General features: G+C 40.2%; 1 protein-coding gene across 5 annotated transcripts; it reads right to left on the reverse strand.

Moving 5' to 3' along the window:
* Positions 1–203: 203 nt before the first annotated feature.
* On the reverse strand, positions 204–22,649 carry Prpf3 (pre-mRNA processing factor 3). Of its 5 annotated transcripts, none has more exons than XM_020155775.2 (16): positions 22,511–22,649; positions 19,758–19,950; positions 19,094–19,224; positions 16,885–17,031; positions 15,432–15,515; positions 14,835–15,055; positions 13,749–14,055; positions 12,940–13,106; positions 11,374–11,453; positions 10,019–10,162; positions 8,438–8,537; positions 8,152–8,265; positions 6,795–6,913; positions 6,441–6,524; positions 4,273–4,334; positions 204–560 (listed from the first exon to the last, which is right to left on the reverse strand). In XM_020155775.2, exons 2-16 carry the CDS (start codon positions 19,900–19,902, stop codon positions 414–416), a joined length of 2,052 nt encoding a protein of 683 aa, XP_020011364.1. In that variant the 5' UTR covers positions 19,903–19,950; positions 22,511–22,649; the 3' UTR covers positions 204–413. The 5 variants fall into 5 exon arrangements, with proteins under 5 accessions (XP_020011364.1, XP_073904298.1, XP_020011365.1 ...); XM_074048197.1 differs by lacking the exon at positions 22,511–22,649 and adding an exon at positions 22,386–22,506; XM_020155776.2 differs by lacking the exon at positions 22,511–22,649 and adding an exon at positions 22,356–22,504.
* Positions 22,650–24,278: the final 1,629 nt, after the last annotated feature.

Raw genomic sequence — 24,278 nt, forward strand, 5'->3', positions numbered from 1 at the left:
TTAAGGATGGATATTTAATTTGTCCCCCCATCTAACCACTTAACATCTCTCCTGATAAAGAAAATTGTATTTGACATTCTTGCTTTAGGATGAGGACAGACAATACCATTAAACTTCAAAAACTGCTAGAAGTCTAGAAAAAATGGTCACTTGAAGATGCAGACTCTGATACCTTTGAGTGTGTGAAAAAATATCATACCAAATTTAAAAATAACTCTTTAATCATATGCACATGGGGGAATGAAGGGTAGCACCAGGCTGACTGAGGGAGTAAGGTATTCTTCCTTTATCCCAATGTCTGCTTGGCACAGTTCTTGGATCACACACACAAATGGGGTTAGGCTGGGAAATGGAATAAAGGACAAGACTGAAGAGACAAAGGCAAGGGGGAGAGGCAAGGGCGTGCAGTAGTCTCAGTCAGTGGACTCCAACACAGATTCACTCAGTGCGAGGTCCCAGTAGTGTTCAGCCCCATGCTTTTTGAAATGCTCGCGAGCCATGTTCTCTGTAGGGCACTGTTTAAACTTCATCTCTCCAAAACTCCGATCTTTGGCTGTACCCTGGCAAAGAGGCAAAATTTTTATTTATTTATTTATACATTCATTCATTTATTCATTTGTGGTGGTACTAGGGATTGAACTCAGTGCTAGGCAAGCACTCTACCACTTAAGCCCTGCACCCAGTCCTTGTATTTTTTTGAGACAGGGTCTTGCTATTGTAGCCCAGGCTGAAATCCAAACTTGTGATCCTCCTGTATCATTCTTTTCAAGTACTGGGGTTACAGGCATATACTACACATAACAGGGTTTCAGTTTTTTGACTGAAAGATAACACATTCTGTGTTCTAGTTAGTACCCTATCGGAACAATAAGTTAGAAAGGACTAAGCAAGGTCAGATAGGATGAACATATCTTCCATCAGGCCTCAAGAACTAAATTTGGGCCTTTTAAGGAGAAAAGAGCCAGAGGCTGAAAGAACTCTTTTATGTTACTTACTAAAACATTTTATACAAGCAGAGGGCTTTAGGGCCCAGGAACAAAGAACAATTGGGATGAGGAGAGAAGAAACAGTACAGTTTCTATACAGTATAGTTTCTGTAACAGGAAAACATAGAGTACTGGGTGAAACAGCATTCTTACCAATGGTACCAACAGTAAGGGCAATTATAAAGTGCTACCTCACTTTATAGGCTATCAGGACCCAGTGCTGGTGGCTACTTGGGAGGCTGAGATCAGGAGGATTGCAGTTTGAGTCCAGTACAAACAAATAGATCATGAGACTCCATCTCCAAACTAACCAGAGCAAATGGGTTGGAGGTATGCCTCAAGTGGTAGAGCACCTGCTTTCAAGAGTAAAACACTGAGTTCAAACCCTAGTCCCACCAAAAAAGAAAAAAATGTCTACCAGGGAGGAGACTCCAATAAGGAGAACATGTTTTGTTTGTGAACCTGAGACAATTCTTCAGGGCTCTCAGAGACAAACAGAACACAGTATGAAAGAGATGTGAGGGCTGAGATAATAAATATGCAAGTGGGGATTTCTGAAGCAGAGAAACAGGTATGATGGTTATTACTACTTAATTTGCATGCATAAATTGAGGAGTATGGGATAAGACATGTGGAAACATGACAAATTTCTTAATAGTAATTTCCAATAAAGAATGACCTTAATGGACCAGAGAATGGGAAGTGGAATTTCTCAGTAAGTGTAGTTATTCACTTATTTTTTTTGGCAGTACTGGGGGTTGAACTCAGGGCCTTGCACGTGCTAGCCAGGTGCTCTACCAATTGCACCACTACAAGCAGCCATTTTTACTTTAGTAATTTTTGAGATAGGGTCTTGCTTGATGTCTGCGCTGGCCTGGATACAGTCCTCCTATTGGTGCTTCCCCACTAGCTTGGGATGACAGGTGTGCACCACTGTTCCCAGCCACTGGTTGAGATTGTGGTATGGCTAACTATTTGCTCAGAATGATTTGTGATCCTCCTGATCTCCACATCCTAGGTTTATAGGCTTGGGCCACCACACCTGGCCAGAAAGTTGTACAGAAGTATTTTACAAAAGTAGTGAATGTGCTGGGTGGCAGTGTCTCATGCCTGTAATCTTAGCTACTCACGAGGCAGATATCAGGAGGATCATGGTTCGAAGCCAGCCCAGGCAAATAGTCTGTGAGATCCTACCTCAAAAATACCCATCACAAAAAAGGGCTGGTCAAGAGGCACAAGGTGAAGGCACTGAGTTCAAGCCTCAGCATCGCCAAAAAAAGAAAAAAAAAAGGATGGGTGTCAGTGGCTCATGCCTGTAATCCTAGCTTTTTGGAGGCTGAGAGTGGGAGGTCCAAGGCTAGTTCAGACAAACAGTTTGCCAGACCCCATCTCCGAAATAACCTGAGCAAAATGGACTAGAGGTATGGCTTAAGCACTTTGCAAGTAAAAAGTCCTATGTTCAAATTCCAGTCCCACCAAAAACAAAGAAAAAGTAAAAAGTTGTATAAAACTGCACTTATGGGCTGATGACATGGGTCAAGTGGTAGAGACTGGCTAGCAAGCCTGAAGCCCTGAGTTAAAACCCCAGTACCAATAAAACAAACAAACAAACAAAAAACTGCACTTTTAGAGGTGGCAAGTAGTTCAAGCCTATAATCCTTGCTCCTCAGGATGCAGGAATCAAAAATATTGCAGTTGCCAGGCACCAGTGGCTCACACCGATAATCCTAGCTCCTCAGGAGGCAGAGATCAGAAGGACTGCGGTTCAAAGCCAGTTCAGGCAAACAGTTCACAAGACCCTATCTCAAAAAAAAACAAAACAAAACAAAAAAAAAACACTTCACAAAAACAGGGTTGGTGGAGTGGCTAGAGGTGAAGGCCCGGAGTTCAAGCCCCAGTACCACAAAAAAAAAAAAAAAAAAAGAAAAGAAAAGAAAAGAAGCTTGCAGTTGGGAGGCCAGCCTGAGCAAAAAGATCTAGAGATATCACCTCATCTCAACCAATGGCTGCACAATGGCATGTACCTGTCATCCCAAGCTATCAGGGAAGCACAAAGAGGAGGATCATGGTCCAGGTTGATCCTCAAAAATGACTAAAGCAGGCAGGTGAAGGTGGTTCATACCTGTAATCCTAGCTACTCGGGAGGCAGATATCAGGCGGCTCATGGATCAAGGACAGCCCTGGCAAGTGGTTCTTGAGACCCTATCTTGAAAATGCCCAACATAAAAAAAGGACTGGTGGAGTGGCTCAAGTGATAAGAGTGCCTGCCTTGCAAGTGTGAGGTCCTGAGTTCAACCCCCTGTACCTATGTCCCACCACCAAAAAAGTGTACCACTTTTAAAATAAAAAACTAATTAACAGAAATGAGCACATTTAAAGAACAGAAGATATATATGTACTTAACCAAAATGAAAACATAATGATGGTTCACTAAGATGTCAAGTATGAAAGAATTGGATAAATGCAAAAAAGATTTTACCAACAACAGATTTAATCACAATTTATAGATTTAGCACTATTATATAATAATCTAATATGGTTCTCAACAAAACAAAAACCTAGCCAGGTGCTGGTGGCTCACACCTGTAATCCTAGCTACTTAGGGGGCAGAGATGAGGAAGATGCAGTTCCAATCCAGCACAGGCAAATAGTTTTCCAGGCCCTATCTCAAAAAAACCCATCACAAAAAAAAGGCTGGTGGAGTGGCTCGAGGTGTAAGCCCAGAGTTCAAACCCCAGCACTGCAAAAAAAAAAAAAAAAATGACAACAAAGAAAACAAATACTACTCACATTTTAGAGTGAGTAGTATTTGACATTGTCTTGCTCAGATTGCACAGCTAATAAGCGGCACTGCCCAGCCTCTCATTTTTTTTTCTTTGCTGTGTTAAGGATCAAACCAGGGCCTAAGCCATGTTAAGGGGTCTACCACTGAGCTATGTCCCAGTCCATTTATAACTTTCTAGTCTTTAATAGTTGCTTCATTACATTCAAAAAAAATCCCAGCTTTACTCCCCTCTCTCATATCCGTGACTGAAATAATTTTCAGTTGAGAATATGTATTCCTGTCACCAGCATTTTCCATACACCTTCTAAGATGGCATATACTATATACTGATTAACTTAACTAAAATATAATTAGGAAGAATTTGCTGCCAAACATTTATAAATGAATTCCAAAAAAAAACCATGAATTAGTCTAGAGATTATTCACTGTCTAGTCTTTTTCCCATTTTGCTCCACTTGGCTACTAAATTTCTATTTCATTGTTTTACAAAGAATTACCTACCTCCCAGACTAGCACACATTTGTTGGTTTTCTTCACAGCTTCTTCATCAGATTCCTCATCATCTGAAAAAGACAATATAGCTAAATCTTATTCTAGATTTAAAACAAGGGACTACAGATGTAGGTTCTAAACAAAAAGTATTAAAATCTATCCAAATTCTCTTAAATAATGTTGGAACTACACACTTTCTTTTCTGTTAATCTTTATTTTTCCCCTATTAGACTAGAAGCTCCAGGTAGGAAGGGACATTAATTAATTCAACCAACATTTACTATAGGTCAAGCATATACTATGGGTCAAGAGCTGTGCTGCAGTCAGGCAAGGGTCACTCAGGACTATAATCCTAGCCATGTGGGAGGCTGAGATCCAGAGGATTAAGGTTTGAGGCAAGCCCAGGCAAACAGTATGTAAGACCCCATTGCCAAAACAATCAGATCGAGGGCTTAGAGGCATGGCTCAAGTGGGAGAGTGCCTGCCTTGCAGGTGCGAACCTGGGTCCCACCCAAAAAAAAAAAAAAAAAAAAAAGCCCTGTGTCATATACTGAGAATATGGGAATAAAAGAGAGTCAAAAATAAAATCTTCTCTAAGACAAGTGAAGCCAGGCTCCAGATGGTAAGAATATTCTCACCAAGAGGGAAAAAAAAAAAAAAAAACACAAGAATATTCTCAGGGGGCATGGCTCAAGTGGGTACAGTGTCTGCCTAATAAACCCTAAATTCAAATCCCAATAGTGCTTAAAAAAATTCTCAAGAACCTTTTAGCTTAATGAAGGGCAAATATACCAAATGAAAATGTCTTAAAAACACTTGCAAAAGAAAATATATGTCAATTATAGCAAAAAAAAAAAAAAAAAAAAAAAAAAAAAGTCTACTTGAAGTACTTCAAGGACAGAAAGTATGGTGGGGGGACCCACAGTTACGTTAAGAAAAGTAAGGCTCTCAGCTGCATGCAGTGTTGTGTTTATAGTCCTTGCTCCTGGAGAGGTGATTGCTTAAAACATAGGATTTCAAGACCAGCATAGGCAACATAGCAAGACCCCATCTTAACAAGCAAACAAAAAAGGTCCTCAGTAGATGTTAATGCTAATACAGGTATTCAAAGATGGGAATACTGTAGGCCTGGAGTGGTGGTTCATGCCTGTAATCCCAGCTACTTGGGAGGTGGATGTAGGATGATTTGAATCTGAGGCCAGCCTGAGACCCTATTTGAAAAACAAAAGAAAAACAAAAGAACTGGGAGTTTACAAATATGAGTCCCTGAGTTCAATCCCCTGTACAGCAGGTGGGGAGGGGGGAGTATGTGTGGAACAGATGGGAAGATGAATATTGATGGAAGGGGGGTGTGTGTGTGTATGTGTAATAAAGTTGTGGAGACTGGGGGGGGGTATAGCAAAAAGAGCACCTGCCTACCATGGGCAAGGTCCTGGGTTCAATCCCTAGACTGCAAAACAAACAAACAAAAACAGTAACGAAAAAATAAAGTTGGGCAAAACAATGAAAAGAAATATCTTTTCATCTTTTTTTTTTTTCACTGCTAGGGATTGAACTCCCGGGCCTGTGCATAGAAGGCAAGTCCTCTACCAATGAGCTATAACCCCGGCACAAAAAATGTATTTTCCTAATCAAAGAAGAAAGCTTATTTTGATTTGAAAAATCTGGTTTTATGACTTCTATCCTTTAAAAATAAACCTTTTCGGGCTGGGATGTAGCTTGGTGGTACAGTGCTTGCCTAGCATGCGATCCCAGCACCAAAAGAGAAAAGACAAAAAAATAAATAAATAAATAAACCTTTTCTTATCAGAGAATAGTACAATAAAGACACTGCAAATATGAGCACATAGCTTGCTAAATTTTCACAATTAAATACACTCATGTAACTAGCATCTACATTGAAGACAGGGAAACCTACTGGAAGAAAAGCTGTTAAGGACAGGCAGAAGAATAATTTTAACAAGCATGTATACATACAACCAATATGCGTATGACTTAATGCATATTGTGTAAATGTCTAGCAGGTGCATATATGAATGGGTGTTAATAAAGTTCCTCAACTTTATAAAGTTCTACTATTATCAGGAATGTTGCAGGACGGGAGTAAGATGAATGGACAGATGAACCATCCCCACCTCCCACGGCTCTACCACAAATACCCTCTAACCCCCATTCACCATCTCCCTTCGTGTTAGATGTCTGTTCATCCCACTTTATCCGATGCAGCATGAGACGCTTAAATTTCTTCTGGGCCTTGGGGCCTGAAAACAGAGAATTTTGCCAGAGCTGTTAAGATGATGAAATAGAAAAAAAACCTCTGAGCTCATCTAATGCTCAGACACTAATGTAGCTGTAGCAATCCCAGGAACCACTGTGTAGCCTTCTACTCAAACAGACACAGAAACAGAGGCCTAACGTATTATATCCAGGTATGGCTCTAAAATATGTTTCTCTCTCTTTTCCCCTCAATACTAATCACTCTAGGCTTAGGGCAGTCTGGGGACAATCTCTCTAAAGTTTTTCAGACTCACCCCCTTCCACTACTACCACGTTGACATCCTTGTGCAGTACCACCACCCCTGTCAGGTACAGTTGCCCAGCATTGGCCTCAATCTTGAACTTCTTGGCTGGGTTGCTCAAATTTCGAACTCTGGAGAAGGGAAAGTTTAGTTATGTCTTCAATTTTAGCATTAGTAGCTGCCTGAATGGAACGGCAAATAAGCAAATGAATCCAAAATGGCTTCCTCTCTAAGAACAAAGCCCCCTGGAGCAAATGTATTTCCACTTTCTTCAAAATGTGTCACTGCACACACAACAAATAGCAGGTAGTCAAAATTTACTCTAAGAAGGAAGATGAAATATTTACTATCACCCCAAAATATTTATGAGCTCATTATCCTCAAATTAGAAAGGATCTATAAATTCTGTGCCCTCTAGATGCTTACAATATACATGCCATGTAAGCATAAAATTTTTCTAGATAGAGACATGAAAACCTGTTAATTGCAATTATGTACAGAGGGTGGTCCTAAGAGATCAGAGAATAGGAGGGAACTTTTTCAGTAAGTAGCCTTCTCTATTTTTAGACTTTTAAAAATCTTAATAAGCACTCACTAGTTTACAATAAAGAACTAGTCAGTAGGATGGGAGGTGTGCTCCAAGCTACTGCTTGGAGTGCCTGCTTTGCAAGTGTGAAGCCCTGAGTTCAAACCCAGCCCCACCAAACAAAACAAAATCAAGAACTAGTCAGTAGAGCCAGGCATCGGTGGCTCATACCTATAATCCTAGCTACTCAGGAGGTAGAGATCAGGGTGATCGAAGTTCAAAGCCAGCCTAGGAAATAGTTCAGCAAGACCGTATCTCAAAAAACCCTTCACAAAAATAGGGCTGGTGGAGTGGCACAAAGTGAAGGCCCCAGTACCGCAAAAAGAATAAAATAAAAACATTACATTAGCACAAAGGTAGAAAAATACTTCCAGATACAAATGCATTTTAGAGTGAAGAAAAAAGGATTACTGTAGGATAGGTATATGAGTACTGAAAGAAAAAACTATAATCCTTTCTGAATAAATAGGACAATATTTCACACTTCACAAAGGACAATCCTTAGTAGACAACTTGGCTAGAGCAAGTATATTTGTTAGTTTACTCTTCAGAACATTGGTTAACAAGACAGACTTGAGATGGAAGAACAGGATAATCATAAAAATAAGCCTTTTAACCCTCACCATTATAAAAGACTTACTACCTCTTGATTTACACTATGGTCATTACATGAGAGCAGGAACTCATGTTGGGTATGCTTTTAGGTCACAATGATTCTGTCTCAAGCACTTGGAAAATATTTCAGTATTTCTTGGGGAAAGATTGCCTATTTTGGACACCTACCTATATACAGATATGTGTACCCCCTGTGAAATGTCTTCTTTAAGTTTTTTAATTTTCTTGACCTTTCTCTGTTCTGCTGTAAGTTTTCGGGCAGCGTTGGCCTCTTCGTGTGCTCTGTCGTGACAGGAAGGACATCCACAAGTGAGAAAGGCATTGAAGATCAGAAGCAGGGCTAAGGGAAAGAGAGAGCAACAGAGGACTCTCCCCTCCCTCCAAATATGGATCCCCCAGAAGAGTTTGGAAAACACACTTGCCCTGGATTTCCACCCAATCCCATGGCACTTACTTCTGTCTCTTTGCCATCTGAGCTCTGACATGGGCTTCTACCTTCGTGGGGTCTTGTACAGCTTCTGTTCCTAATACTCTCATCAAATTAGAAATTCTCACTGCAGTGGAAAAAGGACAGCTATCAATCTCCTAAGTTACTTTTCTAGCTGGAGAGCTGATGGTAGAGCAACTGCCTAGCAAACACAAGGCCCTGAGTCCAAATCCCAATAACACTGTTCCCACCTCCGCCTCCCCTCACACACACATTAATAGCCTTTATGGGTTGGCAGAGCAGCCAAGTGTTAGAGTGCCTTCCTGGCAAAGTCCAAAGCCCAATACTGTACCATGCCCCACAACCCTTCCTCCAAAAAAATCTTCTAGTTGGGATAACTTGCTTTCTCCATCATTTGATACTGCCTATTTTTTTTTTCCCCCAGTACTGGGGATTGAACTCAGAGCTTACACCTTCAGCCACTCCACCAGCCTTTTTTTTGTGAAGGGCTTTTTCGAGATACCTTCTCAAGAACTATTTGACCAGGCTAACTTCAAACTTTGATCCTCCTGATCTCTGCTTCTGAGTAGCCAGGATTACAGGTGTGAGCCACCAGCACCTGGCTATATTGTCTATTTTAAATCTTTGGTAAAAACTCACTTCCTCCAATAACTCCTACCTTGCATCCAACCTCGGTAACTCAAGTTTTTATAGAAGTTCACAGCTCTACTTGGTATGCATTTACACTATGAAATACAAGGAACCTAATTTCTTTGGTATTTTTACTTGTATCACAGTATCTAGAAGAAGATCCTATATGTAATAGTGCTCATTTAAAATATTATTGAATGACAGTGATAACTACAGATGTGAGCTTTTAAAATACTGTTTTTTCTTTTGAGATAGGGTTTCATTATATATCTCAAATACATTTCAAATTTTCAATTTCCCTGCCACAGCATCCTAAATGTTGGGATTACAAGTGTGTGCTACTCTCCAGCTCTCTGTGTATTTTTTTTTTTGGGAGGGGTGTGGAACTGGGGTTTGAACTCAGGGATTCACTCTTGTAAAGTAGGTGCTTCACTGCTTGAGCCACACTTCCGGTCCATTTTGCTCTGGTTATTTTGGAGTTACAGTCTTGTGAACTATTTGCTTGGGCTGGCCTTGAACTTCAAAATATAGCACACGGCTATATTTTTTGTGTTTTGAGACAGGGTCTTGCAATGTAGTCCAGGCTGGCCTTGAACTTGTGATCCTCCAGCCCCAACATCCCAAGCTGGCTCTGTATTTTCATTTCTAAATTTAAAATAGTAAGACTTAATAATAATTTTGTAAATACTCCAATTATTTTCATGAATTTCAAGACTATTATTATCCTTCCAGGAAAACCACAGCACTATGATTAACTAATGGTTAACAATAAGCCTTTAGTGACTTCTACAATGAATGCTTTGACCTATATTAATAAGAAAAGACAATACAGGGAAAAAAGAACCTGCTAGTAATTCTAAAAAACAGAAAACACTAAGACAGATGATAAAATTCCTTTAGAATTAAAAATATAAACGTGCCACCCTTCATAATAGCAGGGCCAACTAAGACACATACCTTTGGGTTCTGGAGGAGGCATCAGGCCTAGCCTGACTTTCTCCTGTAGTTCCTTTTGTGCTTCCCTCCTTGTTTGCCTCCGAAGTTTCTTCTGTTCCTTCTTGGTAAGATATACCCCCAGAGTGACTGGTGTGTCATTGTCAACTGTCAGGCAGAGAAATGTGTGTACCAAAGCAATAAGAATAAGAATACTTATAGGCAAGTATCAGTCCACTGAAAGGACGATTAACTTTATTACTGCTATTTTTAAAGTAGTGACAGGGGTACTATCATTGTTTTTAGAAAGTATTCTTAACTTTCCTAAGTAGTGTTCTAAGCTTTTTCCTTAATTAGGTGAACTCTTTCATCAAATGCAATGAATAAATATAGAAAACGTTCTGGGTGTCATTGGTTCATTTCAAATTTTTAGGTTAGAAATGCTCAAGTGATAAGGTCTATGCAAATACTTCAAAATCTGAAACACTCTGGTTCCAAGCATTTCAGATAAAAGATGTTGAACCTGCATTTCAGAGTCTCAATGTATTTCTTCTGAACTTACTGTGGCTACTGCCAAGTGAATTTGCCAATTAGTATATTATCTCCTTGGCTCATTCCAAATCTGGACAAAGTGTTAAAAATCCTTCATGCTCTACATACTCTTAAGAAAGGCGTATCAGTTGGTATACATAGGAGGAAATTTCCAGTACTCTGAGAGACTAACCCAAGGCATTCAGCTAGTTAAAAACATAGCCACAACTAAAACCTACTTCTTTCCCCTCCTTTTTTTAAAAGTCTGTATGCTGCTGAAATGAGCACTTTTTTGTTTGTTTTAGAGACAGAGTTTCGCTATATAGCCCAGCCTGGCCTCCAACTTGCCATCCTCTTGCCTTAAAACTTCCTACATTCTGGGATTACAGGAGTGTACCACCATGCCCAGCTTAAACCTAGCTCTTCTGAGCCAATAGACTTTTGTTACAAAAAGAAAAAAAATAAGACTGGAGACAAAGCTTGCAGATGGGCAAGAGTTCAGTGGTAGTGTATAAGACCGAGTCAGAGTCACCACTATGGCAAAGCCCAACTTGTAATATTAGTGAGGCCATCTACAAATGAAACCTCAATGTTCTAATTGAGTCCTCAATGCTGCATGTGCAATAATAGCTACTAGTCACTGGTACCATTTAAATTCGTTAAAACTGAATAAAATGAAAACCTCAGGGCCTCAGCCACACTAGTGCAATTTAATTTCCAAGTGCTCAATCACATGTGGATAGTTGCTACAGCATTAAAAAGCACAGACAGAGAGCATGTCCATCACTGCATAAAGTTCTATTGGCTAATGCTGCTCTACAGCCTTGGTTGAGTAATCTATACAGTACCTGGAGGATTGAGCTGGGCTGGATGTTCAACAAGATTTGTGATTCCAAAATAATCTTCTCTCTTGGGATTTTCCTCTGTACTAAAATCGGAGGAAGAAGAGAAAACAACGTATGTGTGTAGAGATGATGCTAAGACAGGAGTCTCAGAGACAAAATGAAAATCCATTCTCTTTTTTTTTTGTGGCACTGGGGTTTGAACTCAGGGCTTCACGCTTGCAAAGCAGAGGCTCTACCATTTAAGCCACACTTCTAGTCCATTTTGCTCTGGTTATTTTGGAGATGGGCGGGGGGTCTCATGAAGTATTTGCTTGGGCTGGCCTTGAACCACAATCCTCCCAATCTCAGCCTCCCAAGTAGCAAGGACCACAGGTGTGAGACACCAGCGCCTGGCTTGTCATGGTGCTTTTAACCATAGTATGTAATTATACTGCACATAATTTTCAGGATGAGAAAACTGGTTCCTACTAAGGTTGGATGCACTCTGTACACCAATCATCCTCAATCTTTTTTTCTACTCTAGGACCCCTGATAGGTTCCACATTCTCACAAATCACTTGACCTTTGGCAAGTGACTTCCTTTCTTTTTGTTTTTTTCTTGTGGTGCTGGGGATTGAACCCAGGACCTTGTGCATGTAAGGCAAGTGCTCTGCCACTAAGCTACAGCCCAGTCCAAGTTCCACATTCTCTTGTTACTAAAAAGTCCCTGGGAAAGTGGTTGACAAAGAAACATGGTTAAGAAGCCGCTTCCTAAAGTCATGTATCAGAATGACAGAGCATATATAAGGTTCTCCAACTGTATTAATAAAGCTTTCTTTACTATTATCTCACATATCACTAAGAATCCTTGCTCTATTCTACAACTGGATCTTTTCTTTTCTTTTTTGTGGTGCTGGGGACTGAACTCTACTGCTCAGCTACCTCCTCAGTGTACAACTGGATTTTTAAGAAATGTAACTGCCTAAAATAGGTAGCAAAAGAAAAAAAATGTAATTAAAATACTGGGCTGGTGCAGGGGCTCAAGTGATAAAGTGCATGCCTAACATGAGTTCAAATCCTAGTACCACCAAAAAAAAAAAAAAAAAAACACTAAAAATCTCTAGCCAGGCACTGGTGGCTTACTCCTGTAATCCTAGCTACTTGGTAGGGTGATATCAAGAGGATTTCAGTTCAAGGACAGTCCAGGCAAATCAAATAGTTTGTGAGACTCCATCTTCAACATAACCACAGCAAAAGGAACTGGAGGTGTGGCTCAAGTGACAGAGTCCCTACTTGGCAAGTGCAAAGCCCTGGGTTCATACCACAGTCCTGGCCAGGAGTCAGTGGCTCATGCTGGTAATCTTAGCTACTCAGGAGGCAAAGATCAGGAGGATTGCGAAGCCAGCCCAGGCAAATAGTTCACAAGACTCTACCTTGAAAAAACCCATTACAAAAAAGGGCTGGTAGAGTGGCTCAGGCAGTAAGAGTACCTGCCTAGCAAGCTTGAGGCTGAGTACAAACCCCAGTGCCTCAAAAACACACTCTCTCCCATAAAAATACAGCCTTATTAAAAGGTATTAACAAACTCACAGGTCGAAGCCATTGGGGATTATGTAAGAGTCCCACCACTCAATTTCAGGGATATCTCCTTCCTTTAGTTCCTTCTTAGGAGCAATGAGGGCGAGCCGAGTTGAAGTATGGATGCCTGTTTTTCGAGCAGCCTGTGAAATCTCTGCCTGCAACTTCTCCAGTTGAGCCTAAAGATTAGATAAATGAAGATAAGAAGATAAACTGGAGCCAAAGAGTAGAAGAACGCCAAATTTTAAAACACTTCTTGTTGAAATCTTTACACCTAATGCAATGAGTTCATAATTTCTCAAAGTTTAGAAAGCTTAGAGCCATTCAGCTTTGATTTTATCCCTTTTGTGGGTTCATCTACACATATCATACTCCAACCCCCCTTTTACACCATAGTATGTGCCTGCAGCAGGTATGCAGACATGTAATTCTATGAAAACTTCACTCTGAAAGGACAAAAATTCAATTGGAACACTAAATGAATATAGTCAATTCAACTCTCCAGGCGTGTGGATTGTTGCAGTAAATTTTCATACCAGGTTAGCTTTGTTCAGTCACAGAAAGGATTTTTTGTTTTCCTGTACTGTCAGTTTATATGTGAAATATCTCAAACTTGATTTATTACCATCTAAGTAGAAAGTAATTAGAAAGAGATGTCAGCTAAAAATCAAGTATTCCAGGAATAAATAAGCACTTAAAAAATTACTCATTGCTTTAAATTACCTGTTAATCTAATTGCCCAAAACAGAATTCTGAGTTGACAGTATTTTTCTATCAGCTTCCTAACTTCCAAATTCTGACTTACACTCTAAGCTAGATACCTTTGTTCGTAATCGTTGAGCAATTTTCTCAAATTTGCCCTTGTCATGAAACTTAAAAGTGCGTCTCTGGCGCTGGGAAGGGGCAATTGATACTCGTGGGTCAAAAAAGGTATTGGACTCCATGTCTTCTGATGGCTTTTCTTTTAGCTGTTGCTTGAACTGTTCCCTCTTCACAGCACGAATATTGGCCTTCAGAGTAGGCATGCGGTGTGTCAGCTCAATCTCTTTGCCTGTTGCATCTACAGTCCGACCTTGCTCATCTAGGATCAGTGGTGTAGGTTTAGTTTGATCTTTTAACTCTACCTTCCTGAAAAATAGCCCACAAAGAAATAAATCTCATGTGCAACATTAATGGAAACAGAAAATAAATTGACAAAGATAGTAATTCTAGGGAACATAACCACATCTGTGAATATTATCTTGAATAAAAACATCAAACTCCTCCTTTCTTGGCCTTTTAGATAAGATTAAGTGTTCAAACATCAAACTGGGGTTGGAGATAACCTCAGTGGTAGAACACTTGCTAGCATGTCTAAGACCCTGGATTTGACCCCAGCACCACCAAACAAAACTCACAAGGGGTATAGCACTTGCCTAACAATTGCAGGGCCCTGTGTTCAAACTCCAGTACCTCAAAAGAAGGAAAAAAAAAAAAATTGAGAAGACTTTGTTAACTGTCTTTACTTCTGAATTCCGTGTATACATGCCCTGGGCATTGAACCCAAGGCAGGCGCTCTAAAGTCTAACAACTTTGCCGAGTTATAGAAAAACTCTTCGATCTGGTTTCAATGTAGTTTAACGGCTAAAGCTCTGAGTTAGAAACCCAGAGAACTGGTTCAATTCCAAAATCCAGTATTAGATGAATAATCTTTATCTCAGTTCTACCAATTACAAAAAGATGGTAGTAAGTCCTATGACAAAGGAGCCAAAAAAAAATTCAATTGGTATTTATAGAACATATGTAAAAAAAATATGAAACTATAAGATATTGTTTTAGGCTCATTGGAAAAAGAGAATCAGTAACGTTCAAGGTATTTACAACTTCTCAAGCTTCAAAAATAACAAGGGATCCCATGAGATACTCACGGTGGAGCAATGCCCATGGCATGGAGATTAGCCAGGCCCACCATGTTGGCATTGCCGATGAGCCCTGGCTTCAGTGCTAGCTGCGCTTGAATTCGGGCTTGTAGTTCAGCTGCTTTCCTTGCTTTCTCAATGGCATCATTCATGAAAGTGGCAGCCTGGGAAGGTTGAATAGTGTTGCCAATTGGAAGTCTCTCTGGCTGGGAGGAAGAAGTAGTCTTTGGCTATGAGACAGATAAAAAAGAAATCAAAGAGATTGACACAGACAGACAGACAGACACATAACAGATAACGGCAGATGATTGGATGGCAAGAAATTCTGTGCTAAAGATCATTCTTTGTTTTTTCTTTTGGTGGAACTGGAGTTTAAACTTAGGGCTTTACACTTACAAAGCAGGTGTTCTACCCCTTGAGCCACACCTCCAGTCTATTTTGGTCTGGTTGTTTTGGAGATGGGGTCTCGTGAACTATTTGCTTGGGCTGGCCTTGAACTGAGAGCCTCCCAATCTCAGCCTCCCAAGTAGTTAGAATTATAGATGTGATCCACCAGCGCCAGCTATAAGGATCATTCTTTAGTGTTATTCTTTAGTGTTATGATACCTGAGGTGCAGGAGGGCTAATGAAGCTCAGCTGTTTTTTTCTCTCCTCAATTTGTCGTGTTGCTGCCTCCATCATCTGTTTGATCTGCTCTCCAGGAAGAAAAATTGAAAGTGTTAATTTCTCCTATTCAGGTCTAGAGACCTAGAAAGTTTCTGAATGTCCTCATCATTTGCTGCAGACCACAGACTAGAAAATTTAGAAAAGATAAGCCTTCACTGTTGAGCACTAGAATCTGCAACTCTTCTTCCCAAAGCAGGATTGGAATGTTACATATCTTGTAGATAGTTACATATCTCAGTGATTAAGACTCAAACAAACGTGAGTATGAATCTTAATTGTGCCACTTATTGCCTGTATTACTCTGGACAAGGTACTTAATATTTAAAACTTCCATATATATAATGGGGGGAAAACAGTACTTATAAGGCTAATGGGAAAATTGTAAAAATGCATACAAACCTCTTAACAAAACCCATACAAATTATATATAAATTTTAAAAAATCATGCTATTAGTCCCTAAATTCCTTATTTGGGGAGCCATAGACAATGGTGCAAAGACCTGCTCCTTCAGTGTTCATAAACCTCTTGTTCTGTCCTAACAAAGTTCTGAATGATCAGATTTGAGGGTATCCTCAAATAATTCCTCTTACATTTTCCACAAAAGATGTATTCTCCAGGAGTTTCACACTATTTTTTAAAAATTTGTTGTTTAATGTTTTTTGAGTAGGTGATATATTTACACAGTTCAACATTCAAAAAATTACAAAAGGGCATTAAATTCTTCTATCCCCATTCTTCATAAAAAAAGCCATTATCAGTTTCTTTTCTTCCAGAATGTGTATGTATTTTTGATTCTCCCACAAGTATATGTATTCTATAATATGTACTGTTATACACATATACATATATTCTATTCTTTTAAGTGTTATAAAAATTATTTATTGCTTATGTGGTATCAAAATTGCTTAATAGGGCCCATTAAAAATACAGATACTTGTTAAACAAGATGCAAAGTCAACTTGAAATTTTTTTTTTTTTTTTTTTGGTAGTACTGGGGTTCCAACCCAGGGCATGCTAAGGCAAGTGTTTGACCATTGAACTATATCTCATTTTTTCTGCATCCTTGAAATTCTTATCCTCTGAAATCAAGCTGAGTTCTGATCATTTCATTAAATTTTCCCAAAGACCTAATAAGGTAAAAAACTGGGCAAACAATATATATAAAATGCACTTTGCTTGACACACACAGTAGTTGCTCAATAAATGCCAATTTCAATAATCCTTAACTGGAATACTCCTGGTTAAACCAGTGAATGCTAAAACATAAAGGAGGAAATAAAACCTCCCCAAATGCTAAACACTAATTCAAATCAAACAACAGTAATATGTTTTCATGCACCCTTTGCATTGACTCACAAAATCACTTTGCTTCCTTTTTAACTTTTAACTAACCTGGAGCTTAGTCAGCATGCCAGGGCTTTCTGATGGAGGCCCAGGGATCACCTCTGGCTCCTCTTCTACCTCTTCAAAACGAGGTATTCGTCGCTTCTTTACTCCTGATGATTCCTTGGAGATCTCAGAGTCATCACCAAACACCTCCTATAGGAACCCAAGATGAAAGAAGAGATGTATCCCTCCCCATGGGGAAAGGGAATAATCATCCTAACCCCTACCAGCATTTTATAGCTTTTCCCAGGGGAATATGATGCAATCTTGCAAATAACTACTTGCAAGAAGCAGAGTTTTCTAGACTTTCCACCAAGTGGACCATTTCACTCAATATCATTCTATTCCAGCCACACAAATTTCATCCCTATGTTCTTATAAATGTTCCCATTCAAGGTCTTTGCAAATGCTACTGCCCACATTTGAAATGCTCTCCCTCAACTTTTCCACAACCCCTGTTCCAGATCCTGCCTAAAACTCACCTCCTCCAGGACACTTTCCTCATTATAATCTCATCCCACTCTGAACTCTGATCAAAGTTTCGTTTCACATCCTCTTAGCACTTAAGAGCTTGGTTTATATTAGGTTAAATTACATTGTTGATACTCTGTTTGCAAGTGTTAGGTCTTTCAGTGGTAACACTGTCTCCCAACTAGTATCTAAGCTCTTTCAGGACAAGGGCTTTCTCTTTCTTTTTCAGTATTCCCCAATAACATTTTGTCCTCATCAAACAATGGGAACTCAAATATGTTGACTAATTTGCAAGATGAATTTAATAGGACCAAGAGTGGCCAACTGGAAGGGGCAATGGGAAAAAGCAAATGTACACACCGGTGGTAGGCTTTGGGTGACATCCCCTCTTCACTAGGAGGGCTCGTGTTTTGCAAGGACATATCCTCAGCCAGGGGTGAGCGCTTCCTGGAACTCCTACAGTTCAAGAAAAAGGACTCTCCCATAATATATTGTGTGGAGTGGGGACTTGAATGGACCAAAAACGGGACCCATATCCCATAACTAGATTATCTAGACTCCTTCAAGAAACCATTTTTATTAATCCCGCCCAATGGAATAATTTCATTCGTAGTTTGGCCTCAGCACTTACACAGTGGCATGCCTTATTATAAAATAATCTTCACTGTGCAGATTCTTATATACTGTGACTAGTCATTCTCCCTTAAATATAACAAAATTCAGTATGTCTGAAATTCTATAATCTATCCTAAAATTTACATGACACTGCTACTCAGACTTTGTAATTCATGACTGCATTTTATTGCACTCCCTCTTTTGTAAATTGCAAACTCTTTTAAGGTAAGTACTGTCTCTCATTTCTTTGATCACCTACAATACTCTTTAAAAACAAAAGGCACATGAATTTCTATTTTTCTTGGTTACATAGCCAGGCCAGGGGACCAAGTTGACATTGCTTATCTACTCTCTCTGTCTCAGGAAAAGCTAAGAGTTAGTCAAGTTACCAAAAGCACTTTGGGAAGTTTGATAGGAGTCACAGAAACATTTTTTAAAAAGAAACAAGAGGGAAATGAGATAGAGAAATTGGCTACTTCAGGGAATTAAGAGAGATCAGCTACTTAACCCTGCTAATATTTTAAAAAGCCAGACCAATCAGCAATTACAGAATGAAAAGTAGGAGGAAAGGACTAATGCTGTTCCCTTTGGGTACCCCACTCATGGGGTTGGATGACCTGCAATATGCTATGTAGCAAATGGTAGGCTCTTAAGAATATAAGGTATTTTTAGGTATCTTTAGATAATACTCTATCTATAAGTACAATGCAGAGAAACATCTGTAAAGAGCAACAATGAGGTCTACAGTCAGGCAGCAGTGGAGTCACATTCTGAAGCAACTCACTAGACTTCAAGCAAATCAAAGGTATAAAAATCCTAGATCAATCGATTTATAGATAGTAGTAAAGGGGGATAAAAAGAGACTTGGGGAAACATGAAATAAAAACTCCTGTGTGTGAAAAAAGACAAAGCTTTCAAGTATTGTTTTTGGAATATTTTCAATAAACTTAGGTAGTTTATCATTGTAAGATGTTGATAATACAAATTTACCTCCTCTACTTTAATATCTAAGGACCTCTTTTAAACATTAGGTATTCTACTAATAAATATCAAAGTGCAAGCCAGGTAAGGTCAGCAACTTTGTTATCATTAAAAACACTCCTGAGCTCATTAGTGAATTGTAACATACCTTTAGTTCTCGTTTTCTGCTCCTGTCGCTGCTAGACTTGGAATGCCTAGAGCTTCGGCCTTCCTCCACAGCCTCAAACAGTTTGTCCACAAATCGGAGTGTAGAATCATCAAGAAAAGGTTTCAGATGGTCTGACAGGAAAAGAGGTGATAGGATTGAAAAGGTAAGAGTAAATAGTACAATACCAGGATATGACAAACATCAGCACTACAATTTTATGAACAGGAAAAGGGGAAAAATTTTTTTTTAGTTCTTTATAGAATTCCCACAAAATGTTACACTGACTGACCTTGCTGCATGAGGTAAAAATACAGTTATACAAAAAATAAGCAATAGGAGAAAAATTAATCTGTTGATCTGAGAGAAAATAAAGTTTGGCCTGATTTTTGGTGGTACTGGGGTTTGAACTAAGGGCCTCACACTTGCTAGGCAGGCACTCTACCAGCCCTGTTTTGTATTATTATTATATCCAATGATTTGCTTGGGCTGGCTTCAAACCATGATCCTCCTGATCTCTGCCTCCCTAGTAGCTAGGATTACAAGCATGAGCCACCAGCACCTGGCTGGCCTGACCTTTCTTTAGATGCTCCTAGTAGGGAGAATATAGGCAAGTTCAAAGCAATGTTTGGGGTTATCCTATACGTTAAGTCAGAAAGGTACATACCAGCTGCCTTCTTTTTGTCCATGCCCTTGCCCACACAGTTCAATGCTGCAGTAACTACCGTGGGCTCTGAGAAACCCAGCACTCTTTTCACTGTCTTCTCTATCCATGGTTTAAGTTCATCCAGCTCCCTCTTAGACAGTGCCATTTTTCAGGAAAAGGCAAACAATAGCTCAAGTGGGACTCAATATTACACCTAAAAAGAAACCAGGAAAAGAGTTAGGTTAGAAAATAGGAAGAAACTAAACGGATGCAGGACAATGGTGATTATATCAGGCATACCTTTCCCATCCCTATTCTCAACTCCCAGGTAAGTTCCTCCACTTCATTTGAATGCAAATACTTTCCCTAAGGAACATAAGATAGGGTCTCTTGAACTATTTGCCTGGACAGGATTCAAATCATGATCCTCCTGATCTCTGCCTCCTGTTTACCTAGTATTACAGGCATGAGCCACCAGCGCCCAGCCCATTTTATTTTTAATAAAAACTCAGTAAGTACCAGTGGATCAATGACATCTGAGGAATAAACAAACTCTGGGAATAACACAGTCTGAAAAATGAGTTCTATCTTCTTTTCTGATCCTGTCATATAAGACTGGTAAACAAAGCTAAAGGACTGGAGATGTAGCTCAATGGCAGAGCATTTGCCTAGCATGTGCAAGGCCTTGGGTTACATCCTCAGTACTCAACACACACAGAACCCACACTCTCTAACAAGGTCTATCCAGAGATCAGCTTTTCTACTACTTCTACTTCCAGGCAGGCATTCCCTAATTCAGCCCTGATCTGTGAATTTCCTGTCTTCTGAGGGATGCAAATAAGGGAGGGTTTATCCAGGCTAGTCATCGTGTATTAACTCTTACAACCCTTAAAAATGTTCTATCACTGCAGGTGCCAGTGGCTCATGCCTGTAATCCTAACTACTCAGGAGGCAGAGATCAGAGCATCACAGTTTGAAGCCAGCCCAGGCAAACAGTTCCATGAGACCCTATCTCGAACAAACCTTTCACAAAAAAAGGACTGGTAGAGTGGCTCAAGGTGTAGACCCTGAGTTAAAGCTCCAGTACCACCAAAAAAAAAAAAAAAGTTCTATCACATATCTGTATAGTTACATTCATGGCAGTGCACAGGTAATTCATAGGTTCTGTCAGCTGACTTGATGAGAGGAATCCAAAGCTCAGAGAATAATACCCACATTTTGAATTCTTTCTCCCATTTCACCTCTCTTCTTCTAATTTTTAGCTCAGTATCAAAAAGGATGATAGACAAATCTTTATTACTGAATGCAAGTTGGTATAAAATTTCAACACTACTCATGTTTACATTTGAACTCCTCCCTAAATCTCAAACATCCTCATGGGCACAAAGAAAATATTATTTCTCCAAAATGGTTATATGACAGTAAATTATACTGACCTCAATTTCTCAGCTAATCTTTTCTTAGCACTGCCACTCACCATAGTATGATCTGAGATTCAATCATTCAAGATATCTTTTAAAAAGACACAGCCTGATTTAACTTCTACATTCTTGCCAGGTTTACCTTCTGTAAGATGTGCTGCCAAACAGTGGGTTTAATTTTGGTGCATCTAAATGAAGCTGGCAGATTAAAGTCATGAAACTATGATTGAAAGATTTTGTGCCTCAGTGACAAGTTATATGAATGATTCTATTATCCCATGAGATAGTAGTACAGCCTATCAATTTCTATACATTCCATTTGCACTGTTAAAAAACAGCACACAAAGGGTACAGAGGCACATCCAGGCACCAAAGAGTGAAGAGCTCAATGAACAGGACAAGGAGACCCACATTTACAAGCCCTTAGGCAAGTTAATTCCTCAGAGCCTCAGTTTACTCATCATAGAAGAACGAGGACATCTGCCATATTTACACTGTACTTCATTCAATAAATATTTAATAACCACTAAGTGTCAAGCAAGCTACTTACTGGGTGCTGAGGATTCATACAGTAGCACCGAAAAGAATCCTCATCTTACATCTTTTTTTTTTTTGGCGGTATTGGGGCTTGAACTCAGGGCCTCACTCTTGCTAGGCAGGGCTCTACCACTTGAGCCATTCCTTCAGCAAGAATCCTCATCTTAATGGGACTTACACTCCAGTAGAACTGAATCATAGGCTAGAAAGTGTAAGCAATTTGAAAACTCAAAGCAATAAATGAAGTAGCCCAAGCACAGCGCTAACAAATATATTCAAGTTCGACTCAATCCTCTGCACAATGATGTGCAAACCGATCAATGGACGAAAAAAAGTTTGAAACATTAACTAGTTTTGCCACGAACAAATGTTCAACGGTAACTGCCCGGAGGTGGTAGCAGTGGTGGGGAGTTGGGGTGAGGAATGAGAGGAAGGCACAATACTCTCCTCTGAATGAGCAGGTAGCAGAACCGACTCTTCTGAAGAAATTCCTTACTCTTCTTAGCTACCACCCGTTTCCCCGAGACTCTCATCCTTCTATTTTTTACTCTCTCTGTCTTTCCACCTGGCCCGATGCCCCACCCTGTTCTCCCCAAACTCCTCACCTCAGAACTGGTCTCCCCACCCGGTCCCCTTCCCGCCCCCGCCCTTTTCCTCTAACCATCTCATTCCAGCGCCTTCTCCCACAGACCCGTGTACTGCTCTCAGCCTCCTTCCCGCTGAACTCTCCTGCCTGGGGCCTCCCCCAAGACTGAGCCCTAGCTCCAGTCGCTCCGACCGAAGGATATCCTCTCTGGGCCGGGAAACACTACTCACCCCACAAACTTCAGCCCCTGAGACGGAGCCCGAACGTTACACCGGAACCGGAAACCTTCTGACCGCCCTACGGCCTGCCGTCGCTACCGCCACGGCCGCGCCACGCTGCGGTCCCCCGACACGTGACCAGGGAAATAAGCGCAGCCGCACTTACCACTTTCTCTGGCGGCGAAGGGCATGCGTGGCGGAATCCTAAAGCTTCCGCTATTGGTTGCCGGTTTTCGGTATTCCCGGCTAAGTCCAGGAACTAGATTAGTTCAAAGTCATTGCCGCCTGAAACAGAAATTGGACAGCCTGCAAGTTTTCCTCGTGTCAAGAATAAGTGCGCTCCTAACCAAAATGCATTATAAGCATCTATGGAAATGTCACCATTAACCCCCTTGTAAAACCAATAATTGTAAACAAAAGAAAAATAGTACGCTAAAGTTATGCTAGAATTTGAAGCGGGTCTTCCGCACTTGTGCTCAAACACCCCACTTCTTTACCTCCGGCGATCACAACAATTACTCTTCCCTTCCCTTATTCAGCCTCGTAATCCTGAATCCACTTCCCCCACCCCAACCCCTTTTTTTTCCCTCTGTACTGGGTTCGAACTTGGTCTCATACTTGGTAGGCGGGCTCACACTTACTAGGCAGGCATTCTTCCTCTTCAGCCATTCCACCAACCCCTCCTGAACTCTACTGAACGTGCCAAACACATCACCACAAGCCTTGCTCTCTGCTGTATTGCTCTTTTACCCAGATAACTACAAGATTTGCACCTTCCATCTCCTTCACATTTTTATTCTGAAGCCTACTTGGCACTCTGTTTTCTTTTTTGGTTTGAACTCAGAGCCTTAGCATTCTTACTGTTTGAGTCACTCCACCAACCCTTTTTGTGTTGGTTTTTTTTCCAGATAGAGTTTCTGGAACTATTTCCCTCAGCTGGTTTCAAAGCTCCATCCTCCTGATCTCTGTCTCCTGAGTAGCTAGGATTATAGGCATGAGCCACTCCTGGCTGGCTTACTCTTGATTCCTGTTTTTCTTGTAGTACATACAGTATGGTCTATCATACTAGTGCTAGATAATTAGCTTTCTATGCTTTTTTTTTTTAACGGTACTGGAGTTTGAACTCAGGACCTCAGGCTTGCTAAGCAAGCACTGTACCCACTTGAGCCACTGCTGGCTCTGTTTTGTGTTGGTTTTTTTCGAGATAGGGTCTTGCAAACTATTTGCCAGGGCTGGCTTCAAACTACAACCCTCTTGATCTCTGCCTTCTGAGTAGCTAGGATGACAGATGTGAGCCAGTGATAGGCCATGCTTTTTGTTTATCTTCTGACTCCCGCTAGAATGTTAACTCCATAAGAGCAGAGATCCCTTTTTTATTATTATTTTATTAGCATATAATAGTTGTACAGGGGGATGTATTACAATATTTACATATGTACTTAAAATAGTTAGTTGGATTTACCTCCTCCATCATTCCCTTTTCTCCTCTCCCCTCCTTCTTAGACAACGTCAACAGGTTTTATTCTTGTATTTCCATATATGGATACAAAACACATCCACCACATACACCCTCATTCCCCTTTTCCTTGTGCCTACCCCCCTGGCAGAGATCTTTGTTCACTGATATATTTTAAACACTTAAAATAGCACTTGGCACAATTAAGTACTTAATAAATACTTGTTGAATTTTAGAATTAATTTTTATTAATAATGGATCTTGTATTCTTCAGAATCTGCTTTAGTCTGGTTTTTGCCTGAAGAATGAAAATTCCTCTGGGAA

The sequence above is a fragment of the Castor canadensis genome, chromosome 11 (assembly GCF_047511655.1).
Source record: "Castor canadensis chromosome 11, mCasCan1.hap1v2, whole genome shotgun sequence".
Lineage (NCBI taxonomy): Eukaryota > Metazoa > Chordata > Mammalia > Rodentia > Castoridae > Castor > Castor canadensis.

What these genes read in the sequence shown, in the direction of transcription:
- Prpf3 (XM_020155775.2), bottom strand. Translation starts at nt 19,902, where the DNA reads ATGGCACTGTCTAAGAGGGAGCTGGATGAACTTAAACCATGGATAGAG. An exon ending in GCAGAAAACGAGAACTAAAG is followed by an intron (nt 17,032 to 19,093) that starts GTATGTTACAAT and finishes GGGTTCCTATAG; the next exon opens with GAGGTGTTTGGTGATGACTC. An exon ending in GCATGCTGACTAAGCTCCAG is followed by an intron (nt 15,516 to 16,884) that starts GTTAGTTAAAAG and finishes CCTGGAGAGCAG; the next exon opens with ATCAAACAGATGATGGAGGC.